At 34.9% G+C, this 23,973-nt stretch overlaps 1 protein-coding gene across 2 annotated transcripts in view; it reads left to right on the top strand.

Annotated features, from left to right (window-relative positions):
• Xrn2 (5'-3' exoribonuclease 2) overlaps nt 1–23,973 on the top strand; it is a 75,477-nt gene that overhangs the window by 15,806 nt on the left and 35,698 nt on the right. For both annotated transcript variants that reach the window (XM_026393029.2, XM_077799697.1), the window contains exons 2-17: nt 3,376–3,503; nt 3,587–3,698; nt 5,538–5,649; nt 6,559–6,617; nt 6,694–6,783; nt 7,598–7,670; nt 7,911–7,961; nt 8,594–8,751; nt 9,768–9,842; nt 9,924–10,057; nt 10,162–10,219; nt 10,304–10,411; nt 15,269–15,313; nt 16,686–16,817; nt 20,665–20,783; nt 22,951–23,086. In XM_026393029.2, the coding sequence (XP_026248814.2) occupies nt 3,376–3,503; nt 3,587–3,698; nt 5,538–5,649; nt 6,559–6,617; nt 6,694–6,783; nt 7,598–7,670; nt 7,911–7,961; nt 8,594–8,751; nt 9,768–9,842; nt 9,924–10,057; nt 10,162–10,219; nt 10,304–10,411; nt 15,269–15,313; nt 16,686–16,817; nt 20,665–20,783; nt 22,951–23,086 (1,590 nt within the window). The remainder of the gene's footprint in view (nt 1–3,375; nt 3,504–3,586; nt 3,699–5,537; nt 5,650–6,558; nt 6,618–6,693; nt 6,784–7,597; nt 7,671–7,910; nt 7,962–8,593; nt 8,752–9,767; nt 9,843–9,923; nt 10,058–10,161; nt 10,220–10,303; nt 10,412–15,268; nt 15,314–16,685; nt 16,818–20,664; nt 20,784–22,950; nt 23,087–23,973) is intronic.

Below are 23,973 nucleotides of genomic sequence, written 5' to 3'. Positions count from 1 at the left end.
GAAGTAGAGGAGGAGTCAGCTTCTTCCTAAGGCAGAGCTAACTTGACTCCCAGCCATTCTGGATAGGGATGCTCCCTGTTTCTTCATGGAATTGTTTGTCAGTCAGGCATTGCCCTTCCTTCTGACCCAAGCTTCCATATTCTCTGGGAATGCATGTCTCAAGTTGTCTTAGACAGTGGGACATGATGGGAAGGAGAGGAGAGGGCAGGGGTTGACCCTCCCAACTGGTTCTATTCTGATGGGTCTTCCAGAAGCTGTCCCTTGAGCTCCCTCTCTGGGCCTGGATCCCTCTTGTTTTCTCCCACCATCAGCAGCATCTCTCCTCTTCCATGTTGTAGGTATTGTACTCTGTCTTCAGTCAGGCTGCTAATTTCTCATACTTCAGGCATCTCTTGTGCTTTCTTGTCCACAGAAGGTTCTGCCTCAGGTTTTCCACCATAGGTATGCAATTACTTTGTTCAACTTTTCATATGGTCTTGGGTAAAATGCAGTGTGTTCTCAGTGTGTCATCTGAAGGCCCCCAAAGATAATGAAAAGTTAGTATATGAAATTAATTGGTTTTAAGATTCAGAGTGACTCTTATTTTAGATGCCCTTTGATTAAGGATCTCTTTTTAACCCAACAGGAAACATGCTGATACTGTATTTGACAAAGTTTTTGAGGAGTCTGTTCCTCTGTTGACATCAAAATCTCTTGAAAAAAGGAGTTCCAAATTTATGTAGTATGTGTTGAATGTGTTTGCAGTTCTCTTGAGGGGAAAATATATTCAGTTTTCTTATTGGGCTTCTTTTCTCAAGATTGGCATCCTTACATGCCACTTTCCCAATACTGTGTTTTTTTTCTGGGTAGTGGAGATAGAAATTCTTGTGCAGCTACATTCAGTATTCATTGAAGAGCTATAATACCTAGTGCTGTGTAAGCACTAGGGTAGGAATTAGCCTGCCAGTGACCTGTTTTGTGACTAAAAGTTTTATTGGAACACAGCCACACATTCATATATATCTTGTTTTGGCTACTTTCACAATACAAAATTAGAGATTAGAGTTTGCATCTGAGATCATATGGCCCAGAATAAAATGCTTACTTTGTGAGGCTCAAAAGATGAGTATTGGTTTTCCTGATTGTGGTAGCTGCTTGTTACAGGAGAAAGGAAGATGTGAACTCTGAGATGTAGGGGTTATAGGGGTTAGATAGAAAGGTAGATAGCCTCTTGACTGAACCAGAACTTGGTTGTTTGGTGTTTTATTTATTTATTTTTGCATAGGCTGCCAATAATTGTCTTCCTGCTTTCCTCGCCACTTACTACCTCCCATGTGCGTGTGTACACACACACAGTTTCTCATCAAGCCCTTTATGTATCAAATGCTAACAGCTTCTTCTCTGATCTGGTCCTTAAATTCCTGTCCATATCCTTTCTTCTGATTATAATACAAATTGAGGTTCTATCTCATGTCCTTCCTCCTTTTCAAAGAGATTTCACTCTCCTGAAATTCATTTTTTAAACTTCATTTGCTTTTCTCTGTATTCATCCCTGAATAGTATCTAATATTATTTCATAACTTTGTGTAAATGGTATACAGTATGTAGTCTCCTGTGACTTGCTTTTTTGGCTCAACAGTATATTTATGACCATTCACACTTTTTTTAGAATATCACTTTTGTCTGGCAATCCAGTATATGAACATATTAGCTTATTATTTTTGATGTCTTTATTTATTTGTTTATGTTTGATATCAAGGATTGAACCCAGGGGTGCATAACTACTTCTTTATTTTTTATTTTGAGACAGGGTCTTGCTAAATTCCTAAGGGCCTTAATAAATTGCTGAGGCTGGCTTTTAAGTTATGCTCTTCCTGCCTCAGCCTCCTGAATTGCTGGAATTGGCGTGCACCACCATACCCAGCCCTATTATTCTCTTTTGATAGGCTTTTCTCCCCTAATTAAGCTGACTTTTGTTTTTTTATTTTTCTAAAAATAGCTTTATTAAGATTTAATTTATGTATCATGAAATGCACTTGATAGAGTAGTACAGTTATCTAATTATAAACACTTTGATCACAACTAAAGCAGTGTTGTGTTTGTTAGAAGTAACTTCCCATCTCCCTCACGTTTCTTTCACCCTAACCTTGAAACAGCATGAATCTACATTCTGTCTATAGATTTGTCTATACTGTCATATAATTAGGATCAATACAATATGTAGTCTTTTGTGATTGATTTCTTTGATTTCACATAATGTTTTGAGGTTTATCTATAATGTAGCATGTACATGAAGGGCTTTTAAATTGTCTACAGTATATTTTTGCCAGATTGCTTTGTATGTGTTTAAAGAACTGTTATTTTTTGAACGACTTTCTATTAATAACAGTAAAAACTGGATCTCATGTTGTTAATCTTTTGTTGGAACTCTGGTAGGAAAATACAAAGATAATACCATTTATAAAAATACAGTTGAACAGTGGGTAGGCCTTCCCTTTTGAAGAAATCACAGTGTAGTTAGGTTAGAATAAAAGGTTAATTGTACAACTATTGTGCTTACAGAGAGTAAGCACAATTCTAAGGAAATCTTGGAGAAGAAATGCAGTTAATTTCTTCATAGATAGTGTACAGGTGTTATAAAGTAAGTGACATTTGATCTGAGTCTAGACCTTGGAAAATTAATAAGATTTCAGGAAGTGAGTGCTGGTAGAGAGGAAGAAGCCTTTCGGAAAGGAGATGTATTAGGAAAGGGCATTGAGAGATGGAAAAGCATTTCCTAGGAACTTTTTGAGAGATCAAGTGTACCTCAACATTTTGGCAGTAGGACAGGAGACTAGATCAGGCTTATTGATTAGCTCCTGCTTTGGGAATCACTGGAAAATTAGACAAGATTAAGACAGGCAAATTTATGTTTTAAAAGGAGGACTCAGTACAGCAGGTGGGCTGGAAATTAGAGTCTCCTGGGGAGGCAATCCATAGGAAGGTTGTTGTGACCTTTTAGGTAGGATATGATAACCTAATGTTCCTGGTAGTAGGAATAAAAGAAGATGAAATGGAAAGGCATTTTTTAGGTAAAATTGACAGGACTTATTAATGTGGGTGAAATTAATTCTAAGATGAATCCCTTGATCTCTCACTTAGAACAATTTGAGTGATTTGAGAATTTTGATTAAAATCTCCCACATTTGTCAAAATTAACTTGTTATAAGCCCTGTACTTTCAATGGATGAGTTTTCTGCCTCAGTTTGTCTTAAGGAATAAAATAAGACAATATCTTATAATTTATTACTTGAAGTGTTTTATTTCCAGTTCAGAAATGAAACAGGTTCATATTGAGCCTAGGATCTGTCATTTTTAGACCTGAACAAACTACTATTAATTATCACTTCCTCATAGCCAAAAGAATGCAATGGTGTCAAGATTCCAGTTGATGCCAGTAAACCTAATCCAAATGATGTGGAGTTTGATAATCTGTATTTGGATATGAATGGAATCATCCATCCCTGTACTCATCCTGAAGACAAGTACGTAATTCATTTTTGTCACTGGTATCACAAGTCACAAAGGAAGTACTACATTATATTACATTGTTTGCTTATCATTATAGACCAGCACCAAAAAATGAAGATGAGATGATGGTTGCAATTTTTGAGTACATTGACAGACTTTTCAATATTGTAAGACCAAGACGACTTCTCTACATGGCAATAGATGGAGTGGTGAGTGCTAAAATAATTAATTTAGAAGCCTCCTTTTATTTTTATTGTGTTTCCAGTGCGTAAAATGAAAGTCAGCCAAACAGTGAAACATGTTGATAGAGCCTATTGCTTTAGTCATTCATTCAGGCATTTTTTAGTACTTATTTTGTGCCAGGTACTGTGGGGGATATTGGTGAATGCCCTTCTTTTTGAAGGACTTTCCATTAAAAGGAAGGAGACATAGATCCATGAGTGAGTTTAGTTACAGGTACTCAATAATACATGTAAGGTGTTGAGGAAGCCAGGGCTGCTATAGAAATTAGGAGATAAAGAAGACGACTTTTATCCCATTTCTTTAAGGATGAAGAATATTGGAGATTGGTAGACATTGTGTTGAGGAATGAGTGGGAGTTGTGGAAAGGAGGGATGACCTTCCAGATTCTTAAATGTGCTGCTGGGTTAACACACTTTCCATGCCTTTGACTACACTGATACATTTGGATAACTACAAGTAATTTGGATTGAGAAGGGAAGTAGAGCAATAATTAAAGACAGCCTCACATGCCACTCTCAGGAGTTTGGACAGTGAACAGTAATCTCAGTAATTTAAGAGCAGAGTATCTTACTGACTTTATGGTAATTATACCAAGTAGGTTAGGTTATAAATGACCACTAAATTATACATTAAGATATAAGAAAATTAGGGTAAATCATAACCCTAAATTTATTAGCTATAGGCAGTTAAATTTTCTTTTAGATTTAGTACATCCTGGTGATTAATAGAATGATTTTGAAAATCCAGGGAACTTGACTCCAAGAAAATTAACATTACTATGGATCTTTTTACTCAGTGAAAACTCTTAGCTTCTTTTTATCTTGTAGTTACAATGGAGTAAGGAGAAAAAAGAACAGGAATACATCTTGTTAAGAGCATATTCCAATTCACATTCAGCTAGACTTCTTGAAGAAAGTCTTTAATTTTACTCCAGTATGCTCTTGCTAAGTCAAGTATAAAATATGTGCATATTTATGTGTATGTATATATGTGCATGTATACATGCATTTTTTTGTTGAAGTGTACATTTAGATCATAGAATTTGTTATATGAGAGGACTATATTAGGTAGTCTCATTTTACAGAAAGAACTTTTTAAAGGAATATTATAAAACTTAGATGTTGTCAAAATATTGCAGAGTTCTTCCAACTTCAAAACTCATCTCAGTAACTTCAAAAAACTTCACAGTCCATTTCACTTCACTTAGGCTTTTTCTGTGATTTAAGTTACATTTGGTTAGAATGATTTTAAAGTACTTTGGGTTAAAACATTGCTCCCTTTCTAACTGTCTTGCTGTATTGAAAAGGAATTATGAACCTTAATGTGGGAAATACAAAATAGAAGTACATTGAGGTCCTGCAGGTCAGAAAAAAGTTCTCTATTGCTCTTTGGGACATTGTGAATCTGATTTGGAGATTGTCTTTCCTTTTAAGTCTTGGACATAGGAAAGGTCTCCCTGACCCTGTAGTAAGTACTCTCTTAATTCTGGCTAGGTCTTGTCTACCTTGAAGCACCCTAACCCAGGAGAATTAGCATTAGGCTGTGACCCTTTGCAATATGAACTATGTGGTTTTATAGAATGTTTGTTCATTTGTCGATCACTCACTCATCTGATAAAGCTCTGCTTTGAGATTCTTGGTCCAAATTTAAGTTTTCAGGATCTGCTCTCTTATCATGAAAAGATTATTAGACTTGGTACTTACCTTCCATTTTAGTGTGCTCTTTTTATAAGAATGATTGATTGAAAATAATATACAGATCTACTTGTGAACAGTATTATGTGAATATGAAATGAATGTTTTCAGGCACCACGTGCTAAAATGAACCAGCAGCGTTCAAGGAGGTTCAGAGCATCAAAAGAAGGAATGGAAGCAGCAGTTGAGAAGCAGCGAGTCAGGGAAGAAATATTGGCCAAAGGTAGAAAATTTATATTTTGATGTTGGATTTTTTTACTGGTGTTCCACAAAGCCTTGAAATTCCTGGTGGGTACAGAGATAGATGCTGACTAAGTGTCAATGAGGAAGACGGTCAGAAGCAGTTGATGCTAATTGGTTCTCTCCTAACCTGCCGGCCTGTGGGTGAGGTGAGGAATGGTTAGTGATTTTAGCAGGGTGATTTGTTTGGTGTCTGATATATAAGACAATGATAACAGATCAGGAAAGCCACAATTTATTTACTCAAGACAATTATACTTTACAGTTGGAAAAATGATGTCATAGGCCTGCAGTTATAATACATTTTACGTTAATTTGTTGGAAGTGTGCAAATATAGTTACCTTAACCACAGCTTGTAATTAAGATTTAAAAACCTGTTTATATTCATGATAGAATGTTTTTCATTTTAAAGATGTTTTCTTTCTTGAAGATGCTATAGGATATATTATTTCTTAAGAAGCAGCTAATCAGAGATACAGAGGAAAAAATTGGATTTTCATATCCTGTTAGCTCATAATTTTATTTCTTACACAAAGCTCTGATAAACTCAAAGTTTTAGTTTTATTTTTCTATATCATCTTAAGAACTGTTATCAAAATTAAAACCCTAATCAGGGGTGTGTGTGTGTATAAGAGCTTCATAATTTTTATGTTTTAAGTAACAATATAGTATATCTTGTATAGCATATGTTGTTCTACAGTTTTTTGAAAAGCTTAATTTAAATTTCAGGGGAGGAATCTTATTTTCTTCCCCCTAAGAGGAAAATTTTCCTTAGATAATAATGGTTCTTTTTCTTTTGTATTTGAACTTTTTCTTGTTGTTCTGCCTTAATATTGATTAATTTATTTCACTTTTTTATGGGAAAAACAAAACATTGCCTCTTTTCTCTAGGTGGCTTTCTTCCTCCAGAAGAAATAAAAGAAAGATTTGACAGCAACTGTATTACACCAGTAAGTAGTATTATATTTTGCTAGCTATTGCTAACTCTTAAATGATAGGTTAATTTATTTCCTTCTATCATTTTAGGGAACTGAGTTCATGGACAATCTTGCTAAATGCCTTCGCTATTACATAGCTGATCGTTTAAATAATGACCCAGGGTGGAAAAATTTGACAGTAAGTTTCACATTTTGGTACTTCAAAAAGATGAGAGTGATCATTGAGATTGCACTTTGATATGACTCATATTATTTATACTTTTTCCCTCCATAAAATGCCCATTGACTATCAGGGAAAAGAAGCATCCAAGGTTATTGGAAATGGGGTGCCTTGCATGGTCAGGTTTTAGATAGCTGAATTTTCTCTCAGTGCCAATTTTGTTCCCTTACTATCACTGTGGAGCCATAAAAAGGGTTTCATATAATTTTTTTTTAAAAAGTGTGTGTGTGTATATAACATGTATGTGTATAAAAATATAGTTTTTAAGTAGAAAATTCAGTAGTTAGATACTAAAATATAGCCAAAATAAGTTGTGGAGTTGCCTTTTAAAAATGACTGTTCTCATAAATAAAACGTAAATGAACTTTTTTGCCCTGTAAATGAACTTTTATGTAATTTTAGGTTCATAAATGTGTTTTCCTTGAATTAGAAATGGTGAGCTGTATTTAATTGGTATCTTTTATTGATCGTTCTTGGGGTTTGTAAGATTTGGTGCTTTATCCTCTAATAGTAGTGAAAATAATAAGAACTTGTAAACTTATCAGTTTTCCTAAGGCTGTGTTTTACCTAGACATTTCAGACTTTTCCATTCCATGTAGTAAGTTAATTAAGTAATATATGCACATAATATATGGTGTTTAATATATGCACCTTATTCCAAAATTTTCCAACTAGAATTACTGTCTTAATGTAATCATCTCAGTTTTTCTTAGTTCTGATTTTGTTGGTGGTAGAAAACAGAATGACCTATTAAAAACTTCCTTTTTTATAGGTTATTTTATCTGATGCTAGTGCTCCTGGTGAAGGAGAACATAAAATCATGGATTACATTAGACGACAAAGAGGTAAAACTCACTTATAAATATTTGTATATTCTATGAAGAAAAGATGGGCCAGGCTGCAGTGGGAGAGCATTTGCATATTGGGTGCAAGGTGCTGGGTTCAATCCCTAACATAGCCAAAAAAAAAAAAAAAAAAGGAACAGAAAAAGAAAAAAAGCTATTGACTATAAAATATTTGGCAAGATGTTAATATTTTGTGGTTTGTAATATGTTTATATAAATATGTGTTTCTCTTCTCTTTAGCCCAGCCTAACCATGACCCAAACACACATCATTGTTTATGTGGAGCTGATGGTAAGTTTCTTCTTTAGGGTTTGCTTTTGTTGGATTAAGTCATAGCAATTGATAAGTTGGTGTGTAGTAATGGCTTATTTAAGATTGTCGAAAATGCTTGCTTGTTTTAAAATTCAGAAGAACAATTGAGTTGCTGTTTAGTCTGTGATCAGTGATCACCTGTCATTCTTTTCCTTTGGTACTAGTGATTAAACCCAATGTTTCACAAATGCTAGGCAAACTCTGTGCCACAGAGTTATATCCTCAGTCATTTCTAAAATTTTATTTTAGGACAGGGTCTCACTAAGTTGCCCAGGTGAAGTTGCCATCATTCTGTCCATCCTCCTGAGTAGCTAGGATTATAGGTGTATACCAACATGTGCAGCTTCAACCTTTTGGTATTGTTAGCTACACATACCTCTATGATGAAAAATTCTCCAAGAATTTAATTCAGAGTGGTAGTCTGTGTTGTAAGTCCACATGTCTGGAGGCCCTGTTGACTGGTAACTGCTAGAAAATTGTAGACTTTTGGCTTTGTTGACTGTCTGTACTGATTAGAGATTTTCCTTATGTTGGTGTCCTGTAATATTTCAGTTATAAGAATGTTCTCAGTGTTCACTGTTCAATACTTTTTTTTTCTCATTAATTAAAAGCTGATCTCATTATGCTTGGCCTTGCTACACATGAACCCAACTTTACCATCATTAGAGAAGAATTCAAACCAAACAAACCCAAACCATGTGGTCTTTGTAATCAGTTTGGACATGAGGTCAAGGATTGTGAAGGTTTGCCAAGAGAAAAGAAGGGAAAGGTAAGAACTTTAATATGGTGGTTTCCTCATTTAATTTTTTTTTTTTTTGGTAAAAATACATAATACAGAATAGACCATTTTAAGCCTATTTAAGTGTAATATTAAATAGCATTAAATGCATGCAAGCTGCCTCATTTTTAAAATGCTATTCCTCGCTGAAATGTATCTTTTAAAGCCTTTTATTTTATTTATTTTTGGTACTAGGGATTGAACCCAGGGGTGCTTAACTACTGAGCCAAATCCCCGGTCCTTTTTATTTCTTATTTTAAGAAGGGTCTTGCTAAATTGCTGAGGCTGACCTTGAACTTGAAATCCTCCTGCCTTAGCCTTTTGAACCACAAGTTTCTTGTTTCAAATGATTACTCCTTTTAAAAGTAGTTATAAATTAAATATATTAAACTTCTTGATATTTCTAAATTATTCACAGTTTCTGTGTATTTTAGGTGCACTTGCTTATAGCCAGTTCTCTTTAATTGGATTTCTGTTTAAGAGTATGGCTTGGGGGAAAAAGTGAATAAAGGCAGATAAGAAATATATACAGTATGATTTCAGAGATGCAGTAGAATAAAGGTGGCATATGTGTATCTAGGCACACATTTCACAGAGAAAGGAGTAGAGGTGTTTACATCAGAGTATTAATATTGTTTGTATGTAGATTAGGGATTGGTAAACTACAGTTATCCAGATTTGGTCCAGGAGCTAAGAATGGTTTTTACAGTTTTAAAGGGTTGTAAAACTATAATAAAACATGAAAGAGTACATAGCAGAGATTGTACGAGTCCCTCACCCCCACGCTAGAATATTTACGCTCTGGTTCTTTACAGAAAATAGTTGCTGACCTCTGGTGTAGGTGAGATTGTTTATGGGTAATTTTTATTTTAAAATAATTGGTGAAAAAAATTGTACCTGTCATATTAAAATGATCTTGCTTTCAAAAAGCCTTAAAATTTCCTTGGCTGGGAAAAAAATGCAGAATTTGGATTAAACTTTTTTACTCTCTGCTCCCATTCTTATAGCACGATGAGCTTGCAGATAGTCTCCCATGTGCTGAAGGAGAGTTCATCTTCCTGCGGCTGAATGTTCTTCGGGAGGTTTGTATCAGTAGTCATTGAAACTGGAGTTCCTAAAACCTTTTGATAGCTTTAATGGCAGCCGTTGCTTTTTGGTTATAGTATTTGGAAAGGGAACTTACCATGGCCAGCCTACCATTCACATTTGATGTGGAGAGGAGCATTGATGATTGGGTCTTTATGTGCTTCTTTGTGGGAAACGACTTCCTTCCTCATTTGCCTTCCTTAGAGATTAGGTAAGTGTTTTTTGTGTGTTTTTAAATCCCAAACCACTGTTTTAGTCCTCTTACTTTACATAGCCTGCTGGTCCTAATGCATAATGTTTGTCTCCTGGTGGCAGGGAAGGTGCAATTGACCGTTTGGTTAACATATACAAAAACGTGGTACACAAAACTGGGGTAAGTTTCACTCTTGAATAATTTCAAATAGAAGTATTTGCTTTTTTAAGAAGATCATTTTTACATGTATTTTATCACTTACAGGGTTACCTTACAGAAAGTGGTTATGTGAATCTGCAGAGAGTACAGATGATCATGTTAGCAGTTGGTGAAGTTGAGGATAGCATTTTTAAAAAGAGAAAGGATGATGAGGTAAAGTGTTTCTATTGTGGTAGCTAAAATTGCTCCTGTATCTAATAGGTTGTGATAATCCTGTTATTGTACTTTTAACATTTTTTAGCACGTTGTTATATTATTATAATGCAACAACCCTAATGTAATCATAAGCTATCAGTGCTTTGATTATGTAATAAAGACTGTGATGCTTGCTATGTGGAACTATGTATCGCACATCATTTGAGTAAAATATTGATTTTTTTTTTCTCTCCTCATAATCTTAATTAGGATATGAATCCAAATGCCTCTCCAAACAGTAAAACATGGAATTAGGAGTCCAAGCCTTGAATAATGCTGGTGTTGAGCTAGTGACTGCCATGTTTTATAGGGTAGGGAATACTTATGCTCTCTAAGACAGGTCAAGACCTAATAACTTGTATTCTAGGAATAGAATGTAGGGATCTGTCTGGGTTAGATTGTATCAGCTAGGGCAGAGGGCTAGAAGAATTTTAGAATCTGTGGAGGGATACAGCTCTTAAGTAAAAAATTTAAACATAAAGGAAGGAAATAAAATAACAAAGCAGTTGAAATTGTATATAGGATGGGTAAATGCTTAGAGAGTTAGGGGTTTGCTTGTGCCACTCATTGAGATAGTGAGCACTAGGGGTCCAGGGACAAAGCGGGAATTGAATTTCATTTTTGAGATATTTGCTTTTGAGGGGCTACAGATTTCTGAGAGGAAAAATGTATTGAAAAGAGATTTGAGAACTCTTAGTTCATGGGAGGAACTTGAGTCTTTAGTAGGAAATTTCTTGGGAGCTTAAAGTGCCTCCAACAAAAGTCTCAAGAAGCATGGACATTTAAGGAGAAAGGAATCAGTTCTTGAGAGATGGTAGGAAATCCAGAGGAGAAGCCATTGGTGTTGCCTAAGGGTCAGAGTGAAATGGTCAGGCAACAAGCCCATGGCCAGGGATTGGGAGGCCCTGGAGAGCTGGTAAAGTAGAAGGACAGCATCCTGGAGGCAGAGTGAGTCAGAGAGTTACTGGGATAGTAAAGAAAGTCAATAGTGGGCAAAATGAGCACAGTGAAGGAAATTTTTTCACTGACTGATTTTATAAGAAGTCATGTGGCTATTTTTAGCAAATAACAACATAATAATGTTCCATTGCTTCATGATCTAACAGATTAAAACATGTCATTAGCTCTGACAAGCTTTTTTGTTTTCTTCAACTTTGCATATTATAGTTTAGTGGCCTCTTATTTTTAGAACTTTGAACATCATTCTATGTAACACTGTGTTGACTGTAAGCATTCTTGTCAAAAGCTGTGAATACTTTGGCAATATATTTTCTGTGATGGCAAGAATTTTCACATATAAAATTCAAAGTATAGAAGTAGCTTTAGGAGTATCAAATATCACTGAAGCCACTGTTTAAAATTAAGTTTCAAAAAATTACAGTGTTTTGGGGCTGGGGATGTGGCTCAAGCGGTAGCGCGCTCGCCTGGCATGCGTGCGGCCTGGGTTCAATCCTCAGCACCACATACCAACAAAGATGTTGTGTCCGCCGAGAACTAAAAAATAAATATTAAAAATTCATTCTCTCTCTCTCTCTCTCTCTCTCTTTAAAAAAAAATTACAGTGTTTTCATTTGACCTGTTGCCATTTATGCTTATCAGAAACTGTACATACTGTGGTCTACTTGTATAAAAACTGCATGTTGGAGGAGCAATGGCTCACACAGCTGGCTTTATGTGGCTTTAGCAGTTTCTGTACCATTAAATATTGATGATAACTTGGCATTAGAAGGGGAAGTATGGGATATCAGTACTGTTTCAGATTTCGTTAGTATGGTTTCCAACTGACTTAGAGGACAGGAAGTTTTAAAACTTCTTTTTTGGTGTCCCTTAAGTCATATGATGTTCCTCAGCATGGTTCTAACACCCTCAGAAATTCAGTATGAGAGCTTGTGAGTGTGTGCGCTTTTCTGGGAAGTGGTCTGTGGCTTTTGACTTGGTTTCTGAAGGAGCTCTTAATACAAAAAAAAAAAATTAAAGATCAATAAGGTCCACACTGGTAGTCTGCTGTTCTGTTTGTGTGTAACTGACACTCTTAGAAATAAATATTTAATAAACCAGCAGAACAGATGGTAGAAAAGGAATGTGTCAATATTTGTTACTAAAACTGAGCAGTTAGGCCAAGCCTGGTGGCACACTCCCATAATCCCAGCTGTTTGAGAGACTGAGGCAGATGGATCACAAGTTCAAGGCCAGTCTGGACAATTTAGCAAAACCCTGTCTCAAATTAAAATAAAGGTGCTGAAGATATAGCTCAGTAGTATAGCATTTCTTTAACATGCATAAGTACTGTCCCCAGTCCCAACAAAAAAGACCAGTTAGGTCAGAGATATAGTGCTTTTTATATTATAAGTTTTTTTAAAAAATAATTATTTATTTTTTAGTGTAGATGGACACAACACAATGCCTTTATTTTTATGTGGTGCTTAGAATCAAACCTGGGTCCTGCCCGTGCTAGGCGAGCACTCTACCGCTGAGCCACAATCCCAGCCCCGATATTATGAGTTTTAATGGTTGCCTTTTATCTTAAAAATGTTGGTTATTTATTTATTCAGAAACATTTGTTAAGTGTTAGCCATCTGCCAGTGTTCTGAATGGTGATGATATAGCAACAAACAAACAAAAATTCCTGCCCTTGTGAAGCTTACATTATTCTTTGGCAAATGGACAGTTAACACAGGAACCAAATAAACCTTGTAATATGTTAGTGATAAATGCTTTGAAGGTAAAGCAGGTGAGGAAGAATCTGGGAAGGTGGCAATGGGGAGATTGCAATTCTAGAAAAGCTGCCCAGGGAAAGCCTCACTGGCAGATGACTTTGAATAAAAACCTGGAGGATATTCAAGAGGGAGTATGACACACAGCTGTTTGAAGGAATGGCACTTCAAACAGAATAGCTAGTGCCAAGGCTCTGCAGTAAGTGCACACCCAGAACATTAACAGAATAGCAAGAAGCAGAGGAAGCAAATGGAGGGTAATACAGATGAGATTAGAAAGATGATGGAGGGCCAAATCTGGTAGGACCTTAGAGGTCATTATAAGGATTTGAAATTTTATTGTATATTACTGGATAGTTTTGAGTAGCAAATTGAGAAGATCTGACACATTATAAAAGGATCACTCCTAACTGTGTGGAGACAAAGGTAGAAAGAGTGCAGCATTGGCTTTTTTCCCCACATCCAGTTATCCAGGAGAACCTAGATGATGATAGTAGAGAAAAAGGGTTGTTGGATTCTGAACATATTTTGAAAATAGAACCAGAGGGATTTGCTAATGGACTAAATGCAGGATGTGAGAGAAGTTGTGGTATTAAGAATGACTCTAGAGCATTTTGCCCAAGCAGCTAAAAAATGTACTGAGCAATTCTCATGAGAAAGTATATGGGAGGTGCAGAGGTGGGACTAGGGATTCTGTGTTCAGATATCCCGATGAGATGTTGTGTGGGGAGAGGTCCTTTGATTGGAGAATTATCAGGAGATAGATGGTATTTAAAGCCAGGAGACAGGTGATTACCCTCTTGGGAGTAGAGCCATGGAGAGGTCCAAGTACTGGGCTCAGAGCAACACCAGCATCAACAGGTTGGGGCATTGAGTACAGGCAGAAAGCAAGAGAGGAGAATGAAAACCAAGTGAGTATAGTGTGCAGGAAGCCAAGGGAAGAGTATGATTCAAAGAGGAAAGAGTCATGGTAAGTTAAGGACTGAAAACTTACTCATGGGTTTCCCAATCTGCAAATGAATCCTTGGTTACCTAGATAAGAGAAGTTTCATTGAAGATGGGGGCAGACGCTTGATTAAAGATATTGGTGGTTTCCACATCATAGGAGGTTTTAAGGTAGTCAGTCACCTACCTAGGCTCCATTTCAGAGAAGCAGACTTTTTAAAGTCCACTGTTTACCCCTATCCTGACAGCACCGATTTCACATCTCATTGAAGTATTATATTGCAGTTGACAGGACTGACTTGGAAGTTTCAACAAGTTAGGGTAGCCATTAGTACAGTACCTGCAGGTCCCTGTTTTAGGCCACAACAGCAGCCATGCCCACTTTAGCTGTAGTTTCAGTCCTTTGATACTCAGGGAACCTTTAGTGTCGGCATGTATGACCTTTGTACTGACTTTTCCAGAGTTAGTGGGAAGCAAGATTAACCCCAAATCTTGTCCAGTTGAAATCATGGCTGCACTTTAAAAATGAGTGGAGGGAAAGAATCATTGTGAACTGGACCTCTCTGTGGATTCAATTGCCCCAAAGTAAAAGTGTATACATCTGAATTTCCCTCTTTCTTACATTGTATTGATTTTTTGGAAGCTAGGTGTTAGTGTTTGCATTGAGTCCCATTTCTCTCTTTTCTGTATTGTGCCATTCATGCTATGGATTTAGAAACTGCCAAGCCTTTAATAATGTAACTGTCTCTTTATTGTCTTGTAGGGTTTTTTTTTTTAAACAATTATTTATTAACTACACTCAGCTAAAACTTAAGAATTTTTGTTTTCTTGCTATATGGGTTTCCTCCTTATTGACAACCTGTTACATCTAAGGTAAAACCAAGGGTCTTTGTCATGGCTTTTGCAGTTTCCTGAAATGTCAAAAGTATTTAAAGAAAACTAAGAAAAACAATGACCTAAATTCAGTCTTTCTGCTCATCTAAAGTTCTGATAAATAACACTTTGAACATATAGTCCATTGCCTAGTTTAATCTTATACCTAGATTGTTGGGTCTTCCTTTAAAATTTAAATGGTCTACCGAATCATTCCTGGTAATGTTTAACTCTGACATTTTGTGTAATTATTTGACAGAATATGTGGATTTTATACTTTTAGGACAGTTTTAGAAGACGACAGAAGGAAAAAAGAAAGAGAATGAAGGTGAGTTTTAATTTTATGAGGCTGGCAATAGCATAAGTTTATACACTGTGAGAAAAATGTTCATTACAGTAACTTTTTTCCATATCTACTAGGAATTGGTCAGAAACATAAATGTCCAACCAGCTGCCTTTTTACCTGGAAAAAAAATACCCATGTCAATTTTTCTAAGTTCTGGAGTCAGAGGATACAATAAGTCAGGGGATATATGTGACAGGCAGGAGGGAGGCAAGTGATATTTGGCTATTAGAATTGTTTACAATAATCAGATATTGTTTTTGTAATAAAAACAGTCAATTCTCTGTATATCCTTTTGAAAGTCACTACACACTCTTTTTATTCCTACCTCTTTGTCAGGCAAATTTTCCAAGAACATGCTGCTCTAACTCAGCTTTGTTGTTTCCCTATTTGGAAATCACCACTGACTCCCAATCCCTAAGAATCAGCTCTTAGTTGGGCATTCAGAGAACACTATAATCTGATCCAGTTGTAGGCATTCCATTTACTTCCTATTGTCTTCTAAATACACCATGCATCTGCTGACTAAAGAGTGTTATCATCATTTGGTACCTCCAAATGGATCCCTTTAACCACATCTTATGTTTTCCTCAAGGCCTTACTTGTTAGTTTTGCTCCTAGTACTACAGTCCTTTCTTTTATCTGTGCTGCTTTCTCCCGGTGATACTTGTTTTCTTACTTAATTGCATAATGTTTTTTAGTCATTTAACTTCTTTAGCTCTTCTTTTTCTTGTCTTTTCAACTGGATTTTCAAAATTGTAGTGTTTCAGAACTGCCTTTTATTATTATGTTGTATTAAAATTGAACAATTTCAGGGAACTCGAAGGGAGAAAAGTTGAGTTTATTATTATATTTAGTTTCAAAATCATTAATATTGGGAAGGACATTTGATTTCTACTTGATGTTATTTTCTTTCAGTATTTTTTATCATTATAGCTGTAATAGCTCTAATTAGTTGAAAATAGAGTTAAGTTATAGCAAGGTGAATTAATATTTCTTAAGTATAACTCGAACTTTACTTTTTGAACTTTGTTGTTATATTATTTTCTTTGCCTGAAATCATGTCTTGAATGTTTTCTAACATTGTAAACAAAACAGTAGATTGGCTCAATGAGACTAGTCAATTCTGTGTGTCATAACAGTGACAGATGTGTTAAGTATTACAAATTGTTATTTAAAGTATAAGTAACCCATCTAGTCAAAGTATAGGCAATGTATGTTAATGGAAATCTATTTAGTCTTTTAGTGCATTTTAATTGTTAAGTGGTTACCATGAGAATTGCTTCTGTTGTCCTTTTCTTCCTGTCACCTGTGATTTTGTAATTTCATTTCTACATTTATTTCCGTTTATGTTAAGAGAGATCAACCAGCTTTCACTCCTAGTGGAATTCTAACCCCTCATGCCTTGGGTTCAAGAAATTCACCAGGTTCTCAAGTAGCCAGTAATCCAAGACAAGCAGCTTATGAAATGAGGATGCAGAATAATTCTGTAAGTGGCTTACTTTTATTTGGCATTAAAGTGATGAACATGAGATTCCTCTTACAGCTAGTTGTGTGTGTGTGAATTCTGTTACATGGCCTAGAATTGTTTTGTTTTATAGTTTTATTTTTCCTCCCAATTTCTTTTGCCTTGAGGAAGTTTTAACTATTAAATTCATTTTTATCAATATGAGAATATCTAAATGATGTGAAAGAGAAGTATGTGGGATAGTCAATACATGTGAATTTAGATAGCTAAGTGTCCACAGTAGCTTTTCTCTACCCAAGAACTGTGGAGTGGATGGTGCTAAAAGCATGACTGTGACATCCAGATGCCTCACACATGGATCAAGAAAGGAGGGCAAGTTTTGCTCCAATATTTCCTTTCCTATTTTCTCCTAGGGATCAATTATGGGCATTTGGCAATGTAGTATTTCTTAGGCTATCAAAAACAGATACTCCAACTGCCTAAACCTTTGCTCTCTATTTCAGGGATGGAATTGTTCTGAATAAATACTTTAAGGTAGCACTCACTATCCAAACTCCGGTTACTCCTTGTATGTAAACTTTAAGAACTGCATGAATTTGCCTCGTGGCATCCCTCCTTGCTTGAACTTTGTAATCCAAACCACAGAAATAAATCAACATACCCCAAAAAGCTGTTTTCTCCTGACAGCTTCCTATTATAGTGCCAGTAACCAAAGCTTAGAGCACTGTGTGTGGCAGCAGTAGGGATAGGGAACAGAATGAACTAAGAACCAACAATAGGGGAAGAAAGAATATGGAAGATTCCGTATTGTATGCATGATTTTGTTATGATACAAGTGCTGATTCTCAGGTATCTTTACAGGGCAACTTTTATGTGGAATTTTTAAAAAATTTTTATTTTGTTATATATGACAACAGAATGCATTACAATTCATATTGCACAAATAGAGCACAATTTTTCATGTCTCTGGTTGTACACAAAGTAGAGTCACTTTATGTGGAACTTTGCTATATCAGGGACTTATTCAAATTGTATTCATGTGAATTCACACTTAGAAGAGCTTAGATTTGGAATTTGAGAAGTAAGATTTTTGCCTGTTCTGAGAGAAGCAGCCTGAGTTTCTGTTGTATTTGTTGTTCTATTTGATTTTTATTCTTTTGTTCCATTAACAGTGGGATGTGGAGGGTCAGGAAAAGTGGTTATGAAGAGATAGCTGAGTTGAACATAAAAAGCTAATGTCTGTCATTCAAGATTACAGTCCCCACAGAGTAAAACTGAGAGTGACTGGTATTCTCACATGCCTATTAGAAAGGATGCTTTTTTCTTAATATTTCTTAAGGGAGGCAGGTAACTTTAGACTTTGCCAGCTGATTGCTTTGAGAAAGATTCCTTCCTATATTCGGGCTCCATAGGACTAATTACCACTTTTCCCATTCTGGGAAAATGGTAATTGGGATCCTGTCTTAACCCCCCTTGACATAATTATTCCTATATAGAGGAGATATGGAATTTTTAGAGTCTTTTCATAACCTTAGGTTATGGTCTTAACTTAAGGAAATCATGAGCCAAATTATCAGTTCATTTAAAAGGAGCCTTTAAGTTTTGGAGTTTTTGCTGCTTTATTTACCCTTAGCTGTAGGAGTTGGTCTGTTGGTGGTAAATATTTGGTCTGTTGATGGTCAACATTGTTAATTTATTAAATAGCTTCTGTTTTCTCATATTTGTGGTTTTAAATTTTGCATTCTGAATTCTGGTTTTATTATATCTGAGGCTATCTTAATAGAATTTGTCTGATTGCAAAAACTATTTTAAAAAGAAAATTTTTAGAATGATTTTGTATTTGGTATGTTTAGAAAAGAATACATTTATTGGTAGAGGGACAGCAACAGAGATTCAGCATTAAATGGTAGATAACTTTTTATTTTCTTTTCTTGAAAATATGCTATTTTTTGTTATATAAAGATGGAGTTTATATCCAGTTAAGTATCAGTTTGTACTAGGATCGTGGATTTCAAGTTCTGCTGTCAGTAGAAATAGTACCTGGGGTCCATTGTACCATAGCTGCAGAGGCATGTGAATGTTCAGCTGAACATGGTGAAAGGAATTCTGGAGCAACACCTTCCAAGGTGGCCCCGGGCAAGCTTCATGTCCTTGCACTGTCTTCTCAAAGCAAAGTCTTTTAAATGAACTTTTACTTTTATGCGCTTGAGTCTAAGATGAATGAGTTCTGGCCAATTCTTAACATGAACTCAGCATATCTTTCCTGTTGTCACTGTACAAAGTATTTGGCTTCTTTTTAGTGGTGCTCATCTCTTCAGCAACCATATCTTCCTTGGCTCCAACTTTCATGAGCTTTTCTGTAATTGTAAGTTTTCAAATCTTTTTGCTAAGCTTTTGTTCATAATTATTGCAATAAAACTGGCTAAAAGCACCCCCCCAAAAGAAAAGAATCCTTTTGGAAAAGTTTGCTTCTTGTTCAACTTTGTATTTAGACAGTTAATAGCAATGTCATTTTTATGATTTAATCCAAATGTATTAGTGTAGGGTTTAAAAAATAATAATGTAGTAATGATTTGCCAAATGGTTAAAGACATGTACCAGGCAAGCAGCATGCTAGTTAATAATCTTCCACATATATTGTTTTATTTAATCCTTGCAATAACCCGTAATGAGAGCATTATCATCCCCTTTTAAAATGAGGTTTACAAATGTTAAATTGCCTAAGGCCATGCATTCAATAAAGGGTGAACTTGGTATTTCAGACTCAAATCTGTCTGACTCAATACACATCTCATTTTCCAAGTACAACAGTGCCTTCCTGGATTAACTTTAATTGTGTGTGCCTTTTATCTTTTGACAATATTGTCTATACATTTTCATGAATAAAACTGACATTATACATTTTTACAAGAAAAGTTTTTTTTTTAAGCTCTGTGTGAAATATAACTGCTTTTTTTTTTTTTTTAACCTTTGCCTATGATGTGAACTGCCTTCATGTTTATGTTTTAGTTCTGGTATCTTTAAAATATCCTAATGGACTCTTAATTTTAAGATATTTGAGTTTACTAAAGATATCTAATATGCTGTGAATAATAGAAAGCTTTATTATGAAAATGTTTTCTGCTACTTAGGTTTTTGGTCATTTAATCATTTAACTTAAATAAGTTACGGGTTTTTTCCTAATTTTTAAATTAAATATCAAAATGTTTTAGGGCCCTGTTGTCTTAATTTTATTTAGTACAAAGGGGAGCTGATATTAAATTTAAAGTGGCTTTCAGTTCATTGCAATACTAATGTGCATTTTTTTCTAAGATGATTAATAGATTTTTATTATCACTGAATTCAAAAACAGTACATAGGAAACAATCTAATCATTATTGGAACAGAGTCTCATTAAACTGTTGCCTTACTATTTAACTACACTCTTGCCAGCATTGACTACTTTACATGGTGTTATATACTATTGTTAAATATTGTTATATATGTTATAGATGTAACATACTTTTTTTCCCCTCAAACTTCTGTTATTCGATAAAATGAAAGTGACTGAATTTATAACATGAGGAAACCACCAAAGGAAAACAAAATCCAAGTCCTATTTTTTAAAGAAATCTATAAAATTGTTTTTCTTTTTTCTTCTGAAACATATTTTATTCTAATGTTAATTCTTTTGAGTTTAAGCATAGGAAGCTTAGTGTACTCTATTATTTTTTTTAGGAGGAGTGGAATGGGTCAGATAAGTCTCTGTACTTTCTAAATATATTTTCCCGATCTATTTAATCACTTAAAGGTAGTGGTAGTTAGATGTACCTTCTTATGTAAAATGAATAATGAAATCCTTGTTCTGTAATGTCACAATTGTCTGCAGAGTCCTTCAGTATCTCCTAATACAAGTTTCACATCTGATGGCTCCCCATCTCCGATAGGAGGAATTAAGCGAAAAGCAGAAGACAGTGACAGTGAACCTGAGCCAGAGGATAACGTCAGGTGAAGCCATTTTTTGGTAGCACTTTGTTAGCAAATTGCGGAAATAGATGTGGTCTAATTAACTTTATTTAGCTTAGAGTAGTAGTGCCTTCAGATGCTTGTCTGTGATCTTTTTATCCACCAGTAATTAATGTGGAGAGTTAGAATAGTCAGTAAATTCCAGTGAGATGTGTAAGCTATAGCTGTTAAACCCAAGTATCTAGATTAGTATGCGTGCAGGTTTTCATCTTCCAAGCCACTTTCCCCTCTGAGACCAGGCACTAGATCTGCTAGACATGAGGTGTTTAACTCTGATGGTGTGATCTGAATGTTACTATTTGTAGATTAAATTTTCAAGCTGCTTAACCTAGAAAGTTTAGTTACATTTGGGCAGCAGTGTAATTTGTATTAATCTTTCAGTTGAAGAGGTTCTTTCTTAAAGTGAAATGTGCAAAATCTGTTCTAAGACATAAATATTTTTTTAAAAAAACAACAAACTTGGTCATGTCAGGAGTTTTGTGTTAGTTGTATATGTGATAAGATTAACAGCCTTAAATATAATTAAGTCCAATTTGGTTCCTGGGCCCTAGTGCAAAAGGCCAATATTTTAGGCCCTGATGATGTAGCTTAATGGCAGAGTACTTCCCTACCATGCATAAACCCTGATTTTGGTCCCCAGAACCACAAAAAACAATAACAAAAGGCCAACAATCTAAAAAAATGTAGCTCATTTAGAATTTAGGAGAATATTTTTCAAAAGTAAATAGGACAGTAGTGGCCCACAAATCTTGCTTTTATGGGATGTGAAAGTTTATGGTTCATGTTAATGTTTATATCTTAACAAGGATCATGTGTAATTCTGCATTTTTCTCATATCCTCTGATGTCAGATCCATAGAGGCATGTAATCTAACATTTACCTGCTCTTTATTGCTGTTCTCTTCTTTACTCTGCATTTCCCTCTTAGAGCATTTTTGTATTTGTTTTGCTCTTTTAAATTTACTTGTAGCCATCATGATCAATGCTAGTTTAATAGGTATCTTGATTTGCTTAATATTTTATTGTTTAATCTTAGTTCTAAGGATAATCAGGGTAAAGATGTTTCTACCAAGAAGTGCTTTGAGCTCTTAGAATTTATTTCATGAACATATTCTTATAAAACAGTGATAAATCTACATTATGGATAGAGACTATGACTCATAACTATTTTCTATGACTCCTTTGTGTGGAAGGGGGATTAAAATTATTATGGTATTCTGAAACATGACTTCGATTAACATGTGCAATCTGGCACATGTGGAAAACAGTCCTTAATAGAGAATCATCTTGTTGTTCTTGATCTGTCCTGGCTTTTTAAAGTGTTCTTTTGCTTCTTCATGTTCCTTAAATAAAATGTTAAAATCTTTTAGAGAATGAAAAATGGGTACTTTAAAAACGTGTTTTGGGTGAAAATGTGGTTCTTCACATTGTCTTTTCAGTGAAAAATGATAATTAATGGATAAATAAACCTGCTTCTAGGTTTTACCAGATCATACATTGTGTGTGTATAGATAATATGGAGATGTAGAATATGTATCTCTCTCTATATATCTATCTCCTTCTTTAAGCCATCAACAACTCTTAGCTGAAAGAGGGATGAGTCTCAAGCAAGGATAGAGAGAACAGGTATACACATAATTTCTGCCTGGTACCTAGGATATTTCATAAACTATTATTTACATTAAAGAATACCTTCTTAAAAGTAGTTTTACTTGCGTAGCTTAAATATTTTTTAACAAACTGAAGAACTTGAACTACATGAAATATATTTAAGTATTTGAATCTTAAGATGTAGTTTTAGAGTTGTTCCACAAAAAAAACATGTAAAGCATTATTAAAATTGAGCAAACAGATGTTCTGAGTGTACTTAACACATGGTTTCACTCTCTCTTTTTTAAAATGTAGTGTTATAATGGTTTTTACCAAATTAGTGTTTTGGATTTTATTGTTTGACTGTCTTTAAGTTGATAAATTCTGTGCAAATGGACTTTTTTAGAAGTTACATGAATCTGTATTCACATTACTGTTTAACTCATCCACGTTTTCCCTGGGTATGAAATATAAGTTGATTTGGGATATAAATCAGTAGACACAATCTATTATCAAAAATTGTATTAATTCAATATAAACAGGCTTTCCTTGGTTTTTAGGTTATGGGAAGCTGGTTGGAAGCAGCGGTACTACAAGAACAAGTTTGATGTTGATGCAGCTGATGAGAAATTCCGTCGTAAAGTTGTACAGTCTTACGTTGAGGGACTTTGCTGGGTTCTTCGATATTATTACCAGGTACCAAAAGAAAATTTTTTTCCTATGTGTATCTAGTTAATCATTTTAGAAAGGTAGTGATTTCTATAATAATGTATAATACTGAATATCCTGAAATAATACCCAGACTAATTTTTCTAAGCTTTCTATTCAGAAATTTATTACCATAAATAATATTTGTTTGTAAAGACTTCAAAACTACTTTAGTTTATATAAACAATTAGGTTTTGTTGTGGTAAAAGATATTTATCATCAAGTAATGTGGTTAACATACTTTGTCTTTAAGGTGATTATTAAATAGAGTTTTTAACTGACAATTTAAAAGTAACTGAGTTATTAGTTGACAGTTACTAAATGACTGAACAAAGGATAAAGCCTGGAAAATACCCGTTAGAGTTTGAAAGGAATTTGAATGATACTATTTCTTCCATAATATGATAATGATATTATATGAAGTGAATTCTAATTGAACTGATCTGTATCTTACTTAAACCTTTAATAATTGAGATATCAGATTGGTAAGAGAATAGATTGACATACTGATGTACACTGGTAATTATCTGGTTTCACGCTCAGAGAGTCAATCAAGTAAAGTTTGGTGTGACCTGGGAATAGATGAAGTTGGTTTTGTTTTGTTTTGTTTTGTTTTAAAGAGAGAGAGAAGAGAAAGAGAGAATTTTTTTTTAATATTTATTTTTCAGTTTTTGGTGGACACAACATCTTTATTTTATGTGGTGCTGAGGATCGAACCCAGTGCCCTGCGCATGCCAGGCGAGCGCGTTACCGCTTGAGCCACATCCCCAGCCCTAGATGAAGTTTGTTTATAAGTAGAAAGTAACAAGAGTGGACCAAGCATCACATGTAAAATATTCTCTTTGAATGTTTGTTACTCTAAGGATGAGTCAAAA

The sequence above is a fragment of the Urocitellus parryii genome, chromosome 6 (assembly GCF_045843805.1).
Source record: "Urocitellus parryii isolate mUroPar1 chromosome 6, mUroPar1.hap1, whole genome shotgun sequence".
NCBI classification, from domain to species: Eukaryota; Metazoa; Chordata; class Mammalia; order Rodentia; family Sciuridae; genus Urocitellus; species Urocitellus parryii.
Note: the sequence above shows the minus strand (reverse complement) of the source record. Positions and strands in the feature narration are given on the sequence as shown.